This window comes from Protobothrops mucrosquamatus, unplaced genomic scaffold (genome assembly GCF_001527695.2).
Source record: "Protobothrops mucrosquamatus isolate PMUCROS unplaced genomic scaffold, P.Mucros_1.0 scaffold7, whole genome shotgun sequence".
Lineage (NCBI taxonomy): Eukaryota > Metazoa > Chordata > Lepidosauria > Squamata > Viperidae > Protobothrops > Protobothrops mucrosquamatus.
This window is the reverse complement of record NW_015386394.1, coordinates 2,663,802-2,681,072: the sequence shown is the minus strand read 5'-3', so window position 1 is coordinate 2,681,072 and position 17,271 is coordinate 2,663,802. Positions and strand designations below refer to the sequence as shown.

At 38.4% G+C, this 17,271-nt stretch overlaps 1 protein-coding gene across 1 annotated transcript in view; it reads right to left on the bottom strand.

Moving 5' to 3' along the window:
* Nucleotides 1–14,237, bottom strand: part of KCNA7 (potassium voltage-gated channel subfamily A member 7) — a 31,702-nt gene extending 17,465 nt beyond the window's left edge. Inside the window, exon 1 of the mRNA XM_015810184.1 lies at nucleotides 13,354–14,237. Within this exon, the coding sequence (XP_015665670.1) occupies nucleotides 13,354–13,929 (576 nt within the window). The 5' untranslated portion in view covers nucleotides 13,930–14,237. The remainder of the gene's footprint in view (nucleotides 1–13,353) is intronic.
* Between the last annotated feature and the right edge of the window lie 3,034 nt (nucleotides 14,238–17,271).

Sequence of the window (17,271 nt, the reverse complement as noted above, 5' to 3'; positions counted from 1 at the left end):
TTCAACAAGCGGGCCTGACCTAGGGTGAATTTTAAATAGGGAAAATTTTTAATGATTTTAAATAGTCACAGCCACTAATATTTGGATTTTAATTGGTTTTTAGAAGGGGTAATTTTGTATATTGTTTTAACATGCTGTGAGCCGCCCTGAGTCCCATGGGGAGAAGGGCGGCATATAAATTTTGTAAAATAAAATAAAAAATAAATTTAGTCAACAACAAGCATGTTGTAGATTATATGCAGTAATTACAGTTTTAATATTGTTTTGCTACTATGGGCATTTTGCTCCTCACTGCTTTGAAAGGCAAGATATTCTGGTCAAATGGTTTGGCAGTCAAGCAGAAAATTAGACATGCCCACTCTGTAAGTATCTGCTACCTTTTGTCACATAAACTCAGCTGTCAGAGGCAACTGCCTGCTGGATGAGAATTTTGGCACTCCATGCAATTTCCAATTAAGGCAACTTTAATTTCACAGCAGAGAAAATTTAGCTTGATACAGCAAGAATCATAGCTCAGTTTAACCTCACCAGCTGCAATCAGGCCATTACATAAAATAAAGTTCCAAGTTCTAAGCAACCAGCTGCAGATACTGATGGTTTTCTCTAGATGGAGAGAACAAAATAAGAGGATAGTTTGCAGATATCTCTGTTTCTCAGTTTATTAGGACAGAAAGTGTATCTAAAATTATCTGTTATTTCTACACTACTATCTTAATATGTGTACTAATGCTCACAAATGTTTTAGTCTCTATGGAGGAAGTCATGATGAGCATCACTTGCATATGATATAAAATATTGATCTGGCTAGGAAAACAATGTATGCCTCTTTGAGTCTGAAGGAGATGGTACAGGCAAGGAAATCTAGGTAGTTAGGCAGACTGAGAATCAAAATGTAGAGGAACTAAAAAAAGGAACATGAAGGAAAGCAGAAAATCAGATTATCATTGCCTGAGAGACCAATGTAGCAGAAAAATGTATAATGAAGATGGGTCAGAACAGACAATTACTGTACAGCTTTAAAAAATTCTCACTGGACATAGAAATATATGATACAATATAATTGGTAAGAAATAGGCATTGCAATTCTGGAAACCTAAATTAGTGGACCAGCGAAATGCTGTGGATATAGTATATTTGGATTTCAATAAGGCATTTGCCAAAGTAGACCACAGCCTACTTTTTAGTAAGCTAGAAAAATGTGGGAGAGACAGCATCACCACCAGATGGATTTGTAACTGGCTGACAAACTGCACTCAGTGTGTAGCCCTTAATGCAGGGGTTCCCAACCCGGAGTGCTTGCACCCGCTGGGGGTGCAAGACAATATTGCGGTAGGTGAGAAAACTTGGGTTTTCAAAATTATAGTGTATATGCACATAATTTGTTGCCATTATTTCAATCTTTTGTAAGGGGTGTGAGAATATATCAGAAGCATTCTAGGGGTGAGGAATATAGAAAAGATTGGGAGTCGCTCCTTAATGGAACTACATTTACATGAAGAAAAGAAGCAGTGGGGTACTTTAAGGTTCTGTTTAAAGCCCAGTACTCTGTTTTAAGCCCAGTACAAGATATTGATCTTCCTAAATGATTTGGATGAGGAGATAGAAGGGCAATTCATCAAATTGCAGATGCCACCAAGCTGGTAGGAATAGCTAACATCCCAGAAGAAGACAGGTTCAAAATCCAGATGGATCTCAACAAATTTGAACACTGGGCCCTATCTAACAAAATGAGATTCAGTGTAGACAAAAGTAAGGTTTTATACTTAGGCAAGAAAAACAGGTACAGATTAGGTGAAACTTGGCTCAATAGCAATAACTGCAAGAGGGATTTTGGAGTCCTAGTGCAGGGCTTTTCAACCAGTGGTACGGGTACCACCTGTGGTACATTGGCACCTGGCAGGTGGTACATGACCATCCTAGAAAAGTGGTAGCAGAGGAGGGGAATGAGAGCGCTGCCGGGCGAACAGGCAGGTGTCTTGCTCGGCTGTGCCTTGGGAGGCACTTTTTTCAGTGCCATTGTAACTTTGAACAGTCACTAAGCGAACTGTTGTAAGTCGAGGACTACCTGTACTTTATCACTTTTTTCCTTTTTGGGGGGGGTCATCAAGTTTTTGACAACTTGCTAGGCAACTGGTGGTACTCGGATGTTGCCATATCCTAAAAGTGGTACAATGGGTGAAAAGGTTGAAAAGCCCTGTCCTAGTGGACAATCAGGTATAAGCAGCTGTCAAAAAAGCCAATGCAATCCTAGGCTGCAATAACAGAGGGATATAATCAAGATCACATGAAGTGTTAGCACTGCTTTATAAGACCTTGGTAAGACAACACTTAGGATACTACATCCAGTTTTGGTTGCCACAATATAAAAAAGATGTTGAGACTCTGGAAAGAGTGTAGAGAAGAGCAATAAAGATGATTAGAGGTCTAGAAGCTAAAACATGAAGAATGTTTGCAGGAATTGGATATATGAAAAGGACTAGGGGGGGACATGATAGCAGTGTTCCAATACTTAAGGAGTTGCCACAAAGAAGAGAGAGTGTCAACCTATTTTTCAAAGCACCAGAAGGAGAATTTTTCTGATAGTGAGAACAATAAACCAGTTGAACGGCTTGCCTTCAGAAGTTGTGGATGCTTCATCACTGGAAGCTTTAAAAAGAGACTGGACAGCCATTTGTCTGAAATGGTATAGAGTCCTACTTGAGCAGGGGGTTGGACTAGAAGACCTCCAAGATCCCTTCCAACTCTATTTTTCTGTTAAACCCTGAGTTAGAATTTCCAGTAGGAAGGATGGAAAAGGAATTTGTTTTCAATATAATTCTATGCATATCAATTCAGCTGCAAATGCAGTTATTTCCTGGGAATTTACAAAGTGAATGAGTAGTTTTTCCCCCTAAAAGGCAAATTTAGGTGAGATTGGCCCTTGTTGAAATTAGATTTATTTCTGATTCTTACATAATCATGTACCAGGATTATAATATTAGGGATCCCTAATATGCTATCATTTTGGATGAATCATTAAAAGTCACAGGGAAAGAAAAGAAATTATAATCTCAAACTTTGTTTTACAATGAAGTTTATAATTAAACCATGCTTTATAGGAGAAAAATGAGTTAGTTTCAGAAAAATGAGTTGGAATGCAGTAGTAGAATCCACTTTCATGGGTATACATAGCTGAATGGCTGCACTGAGACTGGAATGATGAAGAGGGAGCGGAAATGTTGTGTGACAGGGAGCACGTGATGTAAAGGAATGGAAAGGTCTCTATGGTAATATGCCCCAGAGGGATTCCCCTGTTGGTTTCAAAATCCAGTTCCTTCTAGCCTTTAGCATTATATCAGTTACCCTCTTCTTCTTCTTCTGCCATCAGGATCCCTAGTTGGTGAATCCTGCAGTATGGAAGATTAATCCTGATCATCTGCTTGCTCCAGCCTAGCTAGCAGATAATTAGCACCAGTTGCCAGCAGGAAAGCCGACGCCAAAGAAATCTTGTTGGACAGAATCTGTAAAAGCTATTTTGGATGAGTGAAGATATGCAAGGTTTTGAGTACAAGCTATTCAGGAAGTATATGGGGATAAATAGGATAGTGCTGACCAGAAAATTCCTTACACCAGCTTTTCCTGATGTCAGGTCAAAATTTTCATTATTCCTAATCAGTACAGTCTCATGATATTTGGAGGGCACCAGTTTCAAAAAGATACACTAGCACATCTATCCTGGATACTGTAAACCCCAAATCAAGTCATCAGATGCCAGGTTGTCATTTCTTACAAGACAAATTTGGTTCAACATTCCTTGGAATGAAAATATGAATTCATATTTTACTTCTTCCAAACATAGCAAGAACTTCATTTGATTATTCAGTTTCCTCTTCACAGAATAGAACTTTATTTTTTGAAATATAACTTTTTGCATGATCATCTAAAGATACTCCTAGTCCTAAATATGAAGACAGATAGGAATTATCCTACACATGACAGTAGGAAGTGAAAGGGGAAAGCTCTGCATTTGGGAAACTGATTAATAGAATTGTGCAACATGAATAATAAAGTAAAAACTAGTTTTGTTGAAATGGTGAGATAAATCTAGAGGGATTACGATTGTGAAACGTTTCAATTTTTTATTGTGATGTTATGCAAGTGGAATTCAATTTCATTGAAGCTGAAGGATTTCTATCCAACTCCCCAAAAAATTATCCTTATTTTGATACCAGAAAAAAATACTATAACTTTAAAAATACTTATCATAATAAATTAGGGCAGATTAAATTAAAATGAATGAAAGAACAGATTGTAGGTCTTATTCTCCTTCATATTCCTATTGCTTAGCTTTGTGGTTTTCAGGATTTTGGACTGACGGCATTGGTAATGAAGATAAAATGAGCACAGGTCCAGGTTTCCACAGCGGAATGCCTCCTTCTTGACCCCAGCTGAAATAGTGGTTACATTTTTTTTCTTTGTAAATGTCCCATGGAATAAATACACTGGTACAGAGGGAAGCTCTATGAATCTGTGTAATGTAACCACCTGGGCTCTTCTTGACCTCCGATATCATCAACCATGCTATCCTTTGGAGCCTGCTATCAGTGGTGGGATTCAAATATGTGAACAACCAGTTCTCTGTGTAGATGCCACATCCGGAAGTCCATTCTGGGCCTGGGCAACAAAAAATTAGCTACCGGTTCTACCAAAGTGGTGTGAACTGGCTGAATCCCACCATTGCCTGCTATGGAGCTTAGGACAGGGTGGCACAGTTCTGTACTTGTTTAGCTCCTTTCTCAAAGGCTGTTCCCAATCAAAGTTATGCCAGCCCTCTGGAATATCCTGTCCCCCGGGGTCAGGTTTTCCTCCATCCTCCTGTCCTTCTGCAAGGGTCTAAAGACCTGGCTCTGTTAGTTGGCCTGGGGACTGAATGAATAGGGGAGTACATCATAGGCTGCTGACTAATTAGCTGATCCCACCTCGCCCCTGAACTTCCTGCTCCCCCTTTGCTCATTTTTTTAAATTTCATATTATTTTACTTCCACTGTTTATTTTTATTGTTTCATTGCATTATAATTGTTATTCTTACATTTTTTCCCCCATTTTATTGTTTTAGGCCCCCCAAAGTAGCCCCATGGTGAGATGGGTAGCAAATAAATTTAACAAACAAACCAACAAGTTGCACTCATCTGCTTCGTTTTTCAAAATGCAGGAGTTTTATAAGATGTGATTTAAGAAAAAGGGATGTCTATCGACCCCTAAGAAATAGTGAAGGACAATTCAACCAATACAAAAGTTAAATTAATTTCAGTAGAACTGTGGCCAATAATAATAAAATAAATAAAGTCAATCCAAAAGTACAAGAGTTGCAATAATTTTGATGAAAACATGGTCACCAAAAATAAAAGTAACTGAATGAAACTATTAATGCAGCAATGAATTGTCCAGCACTGAGTATTCCCATGGCTAGTTGGCCATGGTGAGTTAGCTACAGCTGTGGCAATTTGGCTATGGTAAGTTATCCTAGACCTAGCTCAAGTTGCTATCAACTCCTGGACAGATCCTGTGCATTATTTTTTTATACCAAATGGAACTGTTTCTTCAGGGATTTTCCCCCCAACTTCCCAGTATTGTCTCCAGCCATAAATTTTAAAGTAATAACCAGATTTGACTCTACTTAACTTTTTTAAGATCAGCCAAGGCTGGCTAGTGCACAACCTGCTGTGAATGGAACAAAGGGGGAGTTAAGGAAGAAAATATATTTGTTCCATTTGTTCCTAGGAGAGAACAAAGAAGTTCTCTTTTCTTTTCCAATGGAGGGAGCCATCACTTTGTGCAAAAGTGCAGATATAGTGGTGATATGTGCTTACACTGTAGACCGATTAAGACTTCTGATTGTCTTCTCTTCTGATGAAGATTACAGCTCCTGAAAGTTCCAATTCACATAGACAGGTCAAAGAGAGTCAAACTTTTCCTTGAAGATGTTCATAGGCAGTGTTAGAAAAATGATAAAAAAGCCACAACAGGAATGTAATAGAAAGAGCAGAGCCAATAACTATAGCAATTTTGATTGCGACTGGACAGGAATTTTTTGTGAGGCAAAAGCATAGAATTTTAGAGATGTGGAGCTGGATCAGATCACAAAGATCCTTTAATCCTGCCTGCTATAATGTGTAGGAAAACTAAACCAACCATCTTGATGGAAGGCTACTCACCTACTTCTTAAATGCTTCTAGAAATAGAAAATCAACAAATTCTGTAAGGTAAAATTGTTCCTGTAGATGACAGACTGAGCCCAAGGAAAGGGTCAAATGTGTTATCAATCTTGAGTCCTTTCGCGCCCACAAGAGATCTAAGTCCAGCCTACCTTTAATTCCATTAACTCTTATCAACTGCCAATTTGCTTTGATGTAAGTAGTTCATATTCTTGTAGAGAACTAGCATGGAATAAACTTGTACACATTTAAACAGCCTTGGTTCCTGGTTTCTTAAGGCTCACAGTTCCACTGTTGTACAGCTCTTATTGTCAGAAGTTTTTTCTTATATTTAAATCAAATGTGGAAGATCAAACAGATTCCTGATAAACCTAGCAGACAACTTTGTCTCCCAAAAAGTAGAGACGGGAACTAGGGGATCAGCCATATTGGACCTAATTCTTACTAACAGAGATGAAATGATAGAAGGTGTTGAAGCCACAGGAACCTGGGGAGGGGAGTGATCATGCAATATTGGAATTCAACATTATGCAAGCACAAGCAATAGAATACAGTCAAACTAGAGTCTTGGACTTTAAGAGAGCTAATTTCAATAAACTTAGAGAGAGCTTGGGAAGGATTCCATGGAGAAAACAACTCAAGAAGCTTGGGAAATTTTGAAAGGTGAGATAATAAAAGCCCAGTCTAGCACAATACAACAAAGAAGAAAAATAACAACTCTCAAAAGAAACCAGCATGGCTGCATAAAAAACTCTCTGATAAATTGAAAGAACTAAGGCAGAATATCAGCAAATAGTCCAAGCCTGCAAAGATGAAGTGAGGAAAGCTAAGGCTCAAAATGAACTAAGGCCAAGAAAAAAGTTAAGGAAATGATTGGTCCATTAGTGGGAGAAAGTGGCAAGAAGGTGACAAGCAACAAGGAGAAAGCAGAACTACTTAACTTGTTTTTTGCATCCGTCTTTACACAAAGGGAAAAAACAGTCCAACCTATCAAAAACAGTACTGTAAAAAACAGATTAGAAACACAAGTTAAGATAGGCAAGAAAATGGTAAGTGAGCACTCGTCCACCCTAGACAAATTTAAATCACCAGGACCAGATGGATTACACCCCAAGATTCTGAAGGAACTGGCAGATGTGATCTCAGAACCACCGAACTATATCTTTCAAAGATTCTGGAGCACTGGGGAACTACCAGAGGACTGGAAAAGAGCTGGTGTAGTTTCCATCTTCAAAAAAGGGAAAAAATGGATCCAGGAAACTACAGACCAATCCACCTGACCTCAATACCTGGGAAGATTCTGGAAAAGATAAGCAACAAATCAGGGAACACCTAGAAGCAAACAAAGTCATTACTAAAAGCCAACATGGGTTTGTCAAAAACAGATCATGCCAGACAAATCTTATTGCATTCTGTGACCAGGTGACAAAATTAGTGGACCAGAGGAATGCTGTGGATATAATTTACTTGGACTTTAAGTAAGGCATTTGATAAAGTAGACAACCTACTACTTGATAAGACAGAAAAATGTGGGTTAGACAGCATCACCACCAGATGGATTCGTAGCTGGCTGACCAGCCGTACTCAGCGTGTGGTCCTCAATGGAACTGCATCTACATGGAGGGAAGTGTGTAGTGGGGTACCCAGGGCTCTGTTCTGGGCCCAGTGCTCTTCAACATCTTCATCAATGATTTAGATGAGGGGATAGATGGGGAACTCATCAAATTTGCAGACGACACCAAGCTGGCAGGAATAGCCAACACTCAGAAGATAGGCTTAAAATACAGGACAGATTTGACAGATTTAAACATTGGGCGCTATCTAACAAAATGAAATTCAATGGTGCAAAAATTAAGGTTCTACATTTAGGCAAGAAAAACCAAATGTACAGGTATAGTATAGGTGGTACCTTGCTCAATAGTAATAACTGTGAGAGGGATCTCAGGGTACTAGTGGACAATCACCTAAATATGAGCCAACAGTGTGTACAGCTACCAAAAAAGCCAAAACAGTGCTAGGCTGCATTAACAGGGATAGAATCACATGAAGTGTTAATACTATTTTACAATGCCTTGGTAAGGCCACACTTAGAATACTGCATCCAGTTTTGGTCACCACGATGTAAAAAAGATGTTGAAACTCTAGAAAGAGTACAGAGAAGACCAACAAAGATGATTAGGGACTGGAGGCTAAAACATATAAGGAATGGTTGCTGGAATTGGGTATGTCTAGTTTAATGAAGAGAAGAACGAGGGGGGACATGATAGCAGTGTTCCAATATCTCAGGGGCTGCCACAAAGAAGAGAAGCTATTCTCCAAAGCACCTGAAGGCAAGACAAGAAGCAATGAATGGAAACTAACCAAAGAGAGAAGCAACCTAGCACTAAGAAGAAATTTCCTGACACTTAGAACAATTAATCAGTGGAAAACCTGCCTCCAAAAGCTGTGAATGCTCCAACACTGGAAAGTTTTAAGAAGAGACTGGACAGCCATTTGTCTGAAATGGCATAGGCTTTCTTGCCTGAGCAGGGGGTTGGACTAGATCAGGGCTTTTCAACCCTTTCACTCTTTCAACCTTTTCACATGGCAATATCCGAGTACCACCAGTCGCCTAGCAAGGTGTCAAAAACTTGATGACCAAAAAAAAAAAAAAGGAAAAAAGTGATAAAGTACAGGTAGTCCTCCACTTACAACAGTTCGCTTAGTGACTGTTTGAAGTTATAATAGCACTAAAAAAAGTGCCTCCAAGCCACAGCCGAGCAAGACACCTGCCTGCCTGCCTGCCCGCCCAGCGGCGCTCTTCCTACTGTCCGAGGTTTTCATTGTTGTGAGCATTTCTGTTGAGGATTGGCAGCGGTAGTGGGGTGGGGGGTGTTTGGTTTTGATTCCCCCCCCCCGTCTGCTCGGTGGTTGCAGCAGGTTTTGGTCACTTCACATAACCCTGGAAGACTGTGACCGTCATAAATATGAATCAGTTGCCAAGCATCTGAATGTAAATCATAAGACCCTGGAGATGCTGCAATATTCCAGCTGATCGGCACTTCTACTGGGCTCAGCAGAAGCGCCAGGATCACGCCGAGCTCCAGCTGGAGCCTGCCGCTGATCCTGGCGCTTCCACTGAGCCCTGACAGCCCTGCAGCTCCAGCCATCTCTTACTCAGGCTTGTGCGGTGCTGCCACTGATTCAGCTCATTCCCCTCCCCCGCTACTTTTCTAGGATGCTCGCGTACCACCTGCCAGGTGCCAATGTACCACAGGTGGTACCCGTACCATTGGTTGAAAAGCCCTGGACTAGATGACCTCCAAGGTCTCTTCCAATTTTATTATTATTATTATTATTATTATTATTATTATTATTATTATTATTGTTGTTGTTGTTGTTGTTGTTGTTGTTGTTGTTGTTGTTATTAAATGTGGGTAATTGTAGTACATTTTATATACCTGATTGTTAATATTATGTCTCTTCATAGTCTTCTTTTTTCAATGTGAATTTCCCAATTTTCTTCCACCTTTCTTTATGGAGAATGTCCCTGTATCATCTTTGCTGTTCCTCTTAATTTATTAATAAGCTCCTGAAAATATGTTCTCCAAAACATACACAGTGCTCCAGGTGTGGTCTCACTAGTATAGGGTAGAGGGAATACAGACTTCACATGTCTTTAATATAGTGCTTCCACTGATGCAGCCCAGAATGATGTTAGCTCTTCTAGCAACTATTTCATACTCATGCTCAAATTGTTTTCATAACAATATGTACACATCTCCAATGTAGTGCTTCCAAGCTATGAGTGTGTAGCCCGTATTTCCCCCCTCCTTAAACATTTCTCTTAATTGAAAGGCATCTTGTACTGAGCTCAATCTTCCAATCTGTCTTGATTAGACTGCATTCTTTTTACTGTATATTTTCCTATATATTGCCAAGCCTTTCAATTTTGTGTCCTACATAAATCTGATAAGCAACCTAGCAATCCCATTATCCAGTTCATTTGTAAAAATGTTGAATAATACTGACCCAAAGATAGACATGGCCGTGGCCCATTGGTTACTGCTCTTCAACTTAATGTAAAGCTATGAATGCCAAATTTCTGAGTGCAGTCAGCCAGCCTGTTATAAGCCCACTTTATTGTAGTGTCTCCAAACCATATTTAACAGCTTTTCAGTGGGAATGCTGGTATCTTATCAAATATATCCTCAACACAGATAACAATGTTACTCATTTAGATATCCTGCATTATTCATAGAATTTTGTGGGTGAGTGCAAATAACAATGCTTCAACCTGTACCTCTCTAAGAACAAAATATCCCCACAATACTGTGTTGCACTAGGAACTATCCATCTGAAAATGTGTAGGGTGGCCATTTTTATTAAATTACATTGCTTTGAAAGGAAAAATAACAAGCTATTTAATATATGCCCTTCCTCAAACAGTTCAAGGCAACCTATATGCAAACGTGGGGAATAGCTTTCATTTTATCTTTACAACAATTCTTTGAGATGTTCAGCCAAGAGATATCAAGCGATCAAAGATCACCCAATGAGCTCCATAGTTAAGCAGAAACTTGTATCTCCCCAGTCCCTTTCTAGACACAATAACACACTGCTTCTGAGTTAAATAGAAGGAGGAAATGTTTAACATTCTACTTTATAATTGAGTTTCTCCTACAACTTTTCCTGGCTGAATTACTTTTCCTCTCTTAAGTGTCCCAGTTTCTTATTTCCAAAAGTATGAGACTCTGAAATGAAGCAGTTTAATAAGTGAAGTATCTAGAAACCAACCCTCTTGAGTGCTCTCCTTTTATAACCTAGAGGATAGAATTACAAACTTCATGAACCAAGATGGAATATTTCCAGAGATTATTAAGTGAAAGGAAAGCTTAGGCTTTTCCTCCATATGTTGGATTTTCCCCTGAAAATTTTTCCCCTCTCAGTTGAGGAAAACATGACTTCAGAGCTGGCTGAGAATCAGATAAAGGACAATGTAAATTAACCACAGGAGAAAGCACTGTATGAAGAGGTTTATTTTATTCCTATTCCTGTACTTCCTTGCAAGTATTTTCATCTGATTTTTTTCTATTTTACCCTCTCTACAAGTTTCAATATTCCCAGCATGCATGGGGAATGATGGGAGTTGTAGCTCAACACATTTTGAAGCAATACATACAGCCAGGCTGCTAATTGTACATTGATGATAGAAGATCTATTGGGGATTCCATGATATGTACAGTCTCTGGGGCCATTTTCTGTGGCAGACAGAAAGACAGAGGCAAAATCAGAGCTCAGGTACCTATTGGGTCCAATATCTCCTATGTGCTACATCCTTACAACATCCTCTCCCAACTGTGATTTTTCAATTGTCGTTGGATTAAACCCCCTTCCCCTGATTATTAACCATGTTCGTAGGAAATGACAAGCACATTTTCATTTAATTTCATTTAATGACTCTTGACTGGAAGCACTATCCTACGACTTTCTAAATTTTACCAGCTTCTTCAATATTCAGTGGGCACTATTGTGTTTAGTGTGATTGAAGCATTCCAAAAATAATAGAGACAAATGAAATGACATTGGCTGCAGAAGGCATATAGTGGGTGAAGGCATACACTCAGACAAACCAAAAATATATTTTAGCTGAGAAAACTCAATCTCAATGTGAAAGATACATTTATTTATTTAAATAAATAAATAAATAAATAAATAAATAAATAAATAAATAAATAAATAAAAGATACATGAGCAAGGAATATGTAAAAGATGCTATCTATGTTGACACCATAGCAAAGAATAAAACTGCATGAATTTTATATGTTACTATTGTGTCTGTCCTATTATGTTACTATTGTGTCTGTCCTATTATTGACTATCTACAAGTACTGAATCATTATTTCCCCAACGTTTAAAATTTGGGATTTGCAATCTAAATCCATCTGGAAAATATTACATGAGTGAAAGCTGGTTTAGACGTTGACAGTGAAAGTCAAGCAAATCTGTCTATCTTGCTTTTTGTTTTGTTCCTTTTTGAATTCCAAAGTTCTGCAAGCATAGTACAATATACAGGTTTTTAGGATTATATTTCTTGTTGAGTCAGCTAGCAAGACAATCACTCCATTAGGACAGAAAATTTCAACTTTTTGTTTGGGGGACGTATTTGAGAAGGCTGAAATCACAGAGGCTAACCATTACAACAAGGGCAGCAAGTGGGGGAAGAATCAAAACACAGAATAATTAGCATTGAAAGAAACATATTGATTTATGAAGGAATATTTCTTTGTTGAGAGTTACTGTTGTCATTATTACTATTTCAACAATTTTTAGTCCAGGTGCCTAACTTTACTCCTATCCCCATCACACAATACTGTACATAATAAGGAGGCCCTGAAAGCCATGTGGAGCAGCAGTTGGTAAAAAACATTGATTTTTGAGTAACATTATTCAAGACCATAATAGTTGGAGATCCCCACATTCTTTATGGCCTATGATACAATAATAGATACACGTTGTCTTGAGGAGAACAGAAGCATAACTATTTCAACTCATTCACTGGTGATCACAATCAATTATGACGTTTTGCAATGAAAAGTACGATCCACTGTAGTTGGGGAATTGATATTAAAGAAATTAGAATCAAGATGGCATTGAGTTTTCAAATGAAGGCCCATTAAGTAAAGAAATGGTTGCATCATTAAGCTACTTATTTTTTAAAAGAATTAAAGAAGTGACCATTTAAATTTCATATCTGATTTTTTTCAAATATCAGATTTGGAATATGGCATTCTTAAAAGAGTAAAGGTATCAGAATGACAAACTCTAAGTCTTGAATGGAAAAATACTGGTAACAATACTACCATTTGTATGACAGAAATAGAGGTTTATCTGAACCAGTAAGAGAAAATTATATCTGAAAGTTCCTAAAACCATTTAAATTATAATGTGGCATCAGAGTAATTGCCCTAGAACTCTACATTTATTGGATTACAACTCTTATCATCATTAGGCAAAACAGCTGCTCTTGTCTAAGACATCTGGGTACCAAGTGGGGAAAGAGATTTTGAAGGAAAGAATATTCTGAAATATCAATATTCACCTTTCAGAGAAAGGAGAACAGAGAAAACAATGCAAACAATTGTAGAGAAAAATAATCAATATAGTCTTCATAACTTACTGGCAAAGACACGTCACTCTCGTCCCGAAACTCAGGTAAAGTCTCCAGGCAAAAAATCACAATGGAGATAAGAATGACCATAACGGAAATGATTGCAATGATGCGGGCAGCTTGGGAGCTCTCTGGATGTTCAAAGAGCAGCCACACTTGTTTGAAGAACTCTCTCTCAGGCATAGGTTGCTCTTCTTCCTTGATGAATCCTTCATCATCACGAAATTTGGACAGAGCTTCTTCACCCAGCTGATAGAATTTGAGTTCCTCCAAAAAAACATCAAGAGGGACATTGATTGGTCTTCGAAGCCGTCCTCCAGATTGGTAATAATACAGAATAGAGTCAAAGGAAGGCCGGTTGCGATCAAAGAAGTATTCATTACGCAATGGGTCGTAATATTGCAAACGGCGCAGAGGATCACCCAGTAAAGTATCGGGGAACTGTCTCAAGGTCTTTACTTGGGTCTCAAATCGTAGGCCAGAAACATTTATCACCACCCGCTCACAACAGTCCTTGTGGGAATGTCCCCCACAGTGGACAATGGGCTCACTTTCCCCTGCAGTCAGTGGCAATAGTTTCTCCATGGTAAAGCTGGCAGCTACAGAGAGCCTGAGATGATGTAGGAGGTCATGATTCGAAGTTCACCCAAATGCTGAGGCCTTCTGCAGAGAACTCCCAGTTCAGGTATTCTATCCTGTATCCTTTCCAATATCAGTCTATTCGCACTATTTGTATCTCAGCTGACATCTTTTCTCCTAATTCCCCTTCATCTATTTTCACTCTTTCGCTCCCTGCTTTAAACATATCAGCTCTACTTTCTAATTTACTTCTTTCCTCCTCCTTCTCCTTTTGCTATATCATTTCTTTAGTTCATGCCATCTCCTTTCTTTTCCTGCAACAAACCTTTCTGTTAAAGCTGGTTGTCTTCAGCCATGGATAATCACACGGCCATCTCAACACTACTCTCAAAATTGCTTTGGTATTTTCAAAGGGGTTATAGCCACAATTTAGATTCCCCCTCCCCAACTGTCCTTCTCTATGTCCCCTTTCTGAGAACACCCCTGTCTTCCAGTGTCAGCGTCAAGGTTTCTGCCTGTAAACACTTTCCCTAGACCTAGGGATATCAGATTGCCCCAGGACGTTACAGACTCTTGGCCCCCTTGCCAAAACCCCAGCACCGCCTCCAACTCCATGCCTAAAAGCAATCCCAACAGTACTCTGATCAGAAGAGAGAAGAGCTAAAAATAACAGAGTGACATAGGGGAAGGCAGAGTGCCCAGGCCAGAGAAAAAGGTGGGCAGGACACCTTCAGGAGAATACAGAAGATTACCAGTGAGAACTCTTGTGCTTCCCTATTAAGAGAAATAGTGCTTGAGCCTGGACATCCCAGTCTTTTAAAGCAGAATAGGACCTCATGAGTAATATATAAGAGTAAGCAAAGATTGAAAATTTGGATTCAAATGATACTCTGAATCATAGATTAGAGATTGAGAAGGTAATAAACTAAAACAAATTTGGGCTCTATCCTTCCCAGAAACTATCAAGTCCCTTCTGAGTTGTTTCAAGTCATGAGAGATCACGGACAACACAAATATACAAAGTGTTCTCCCCACCCACTGAATTGCCTAACAAGATTCTTAGTATTATTTATACTTATATTTGTTCCTTCTTATCTGCCTTCATTGTTTTTCTCATTTCTTTTTTTTTGGGGGGGGGAGGTTTCCTCTTTCATCAAATGCTAATTATCTTACAAAAACTTGATTCAGTTGTTTTCTCCCCTCCTCTGCATTTTAAGTATGCTTTATACAGACTGTATAACTAAGGTAACACAGTACAGTATGCTCTTTATGTACATCAGAGCAAATTTAGGAAAAAAATAAATACTAAATAAGCCAAAATACATTTCACAGTACTGAAATAGTCACCTATTGCTGCTGTTCAACAACTGACCTGAATGTCAGTAATGTTAAGGTGTTTACTTTCCTTTTTTATGGTTCTCTAACTTTAAATTGGACTTGGACAGAGCATCTCTTCAAGAAATAACTTCCTGAAATAGAGGGTTGTTCTTGAACATGCTTTTAGAGATGAAGGATTTCCCCTGCAGGACATATAACAACCCTGCACAGAAATGTTTTTGCTGCCTTTAGATATTTAACTGGTCTCCTCTTTGACCTGCCTTAAGATCTGATCAAAAACACATTTCTCTTCATTTTCTTTCAGGATGTTCTATTTGGCTCCTTTGATCATTTTCTTCCTGTTGCTAGCTTATAATTGCATACAGTATACTGTAGGTTTAACCCTCTCTTTGGCTTTCCATTTAGCTTATTGCAAAGTTGGCCCTGAACTTCTAACATCTCTTTTTCTCTCAGATTTGTTTGACTGTAAAAACATAAGACAGTCTGGTCATGTTTGTTCACATTATATTGTTCCAATACAATTTTAGATTATTTTAACATTAAGATGTAGCAATGTGATATATATACTTCAGGTGTTTTGTTCCTCATTCAAAAATATTCTCTATTAAAAAGAAAGCCTCCCACCCTACAAAAGATGTAAAGCAAGGCTTGATGTTCTGAATTGCAAGGAAAGTTTATGGAACCAGATCATGAACCAACACTCTTTTTCAGATTTGATCTATGTGAGCATCAATTTCTCCATTTAAAGAATTTTGTATTTTTAAAAAAGATTTAGCTCCTTTTTCTAGTCTCATGCCTTCTAACCTTTTATGTGGCTAGGATTCAAGATTTTTTGTTCTAGCCCATATTTTTCACACTGATTTGGAACAAATGACCATACTAGGTTTAATATTTTGCTAGCACTCCACAGATGAGAAATGTGCACATATTTTTCCTGCAGGGTCAGCAGTTAAAACCGGTCTACCGTAACTGGTCTTCTGAACAACTGCTGAGGTGCCATCTGGTATTTACTCAGAATTTTGCAGTCCATGTAGCAGTTCTTGGTTTTGAGTTCTGTGCTAAAGGCCATACTACATAAAGTTGTCAAGATCTGGATAAAAACTTTAAATTAACTAATTACAACAAATTAAGCAGAGCTGATATATTTGTTATAATCCTATTGGATGATTTTATGAAATAAATGAAACAAGCAACCGACATTGGTGTATTTCTCCACTCAGACTCCTTGGATATATTAGCAGAAACAAACTTCCATCAACATATAGTAGACTGGCAAAGATATGCCAAAATTCAAAGAATGGTATGCCTTAAGCATTCAGTGGAAATCTTTTCACCATTGCTAATCTTAAAGACTGCATTGTTGTTTGTGTGAGTGTATTTTAGGTGAACATAAGACCATACTTTACATTTTTTTTCAATTTATACATAGGAAAAACTAAACAGATCATTATCGATTTCAGAAAAGGCAAACCCAGCTACACACCTGTGTGTATTAATGATTGACCTGTGGAGGTGGTTAGCAGCATCAGGTTTCTGAGTGTGCAGCTAACGAGTAGGCTAGATTGGTCACTCAACAGTGAGGCACTGGTGAAGCAGGTACAGCAGCGCCTGCATTTTCTGCATCACATAAGAAAAGTACATCTTCTTTCTCCTGTCCTTACCACTTTCTATAGAGGAACGATCAAGAGCATCCTGTCATATTGCATTACAGTCTGGTTTGGAAGCATCACTGCTTCAGACAGGAAGGCAGTGCAGAGAGTGGTGAGAATGGCAGAAAAGATTATTGGTAGTTCATTTCCTTCTATCCAAGACATATTTATTTTATTTATTTATTTATTATTTTAATTTGTATACCGCCCTTCTCCCATAGGACTCAGGGCGGTTCACAGCATATTAAAAACAAATAATAAACACAAAATACAAAAAATTACAAAATACAAAAATACAGAAAATAAACCCCGATAAAAGCCGAATTAAAACCAAATATTACAAGCTGTGTTTCCAATTAAA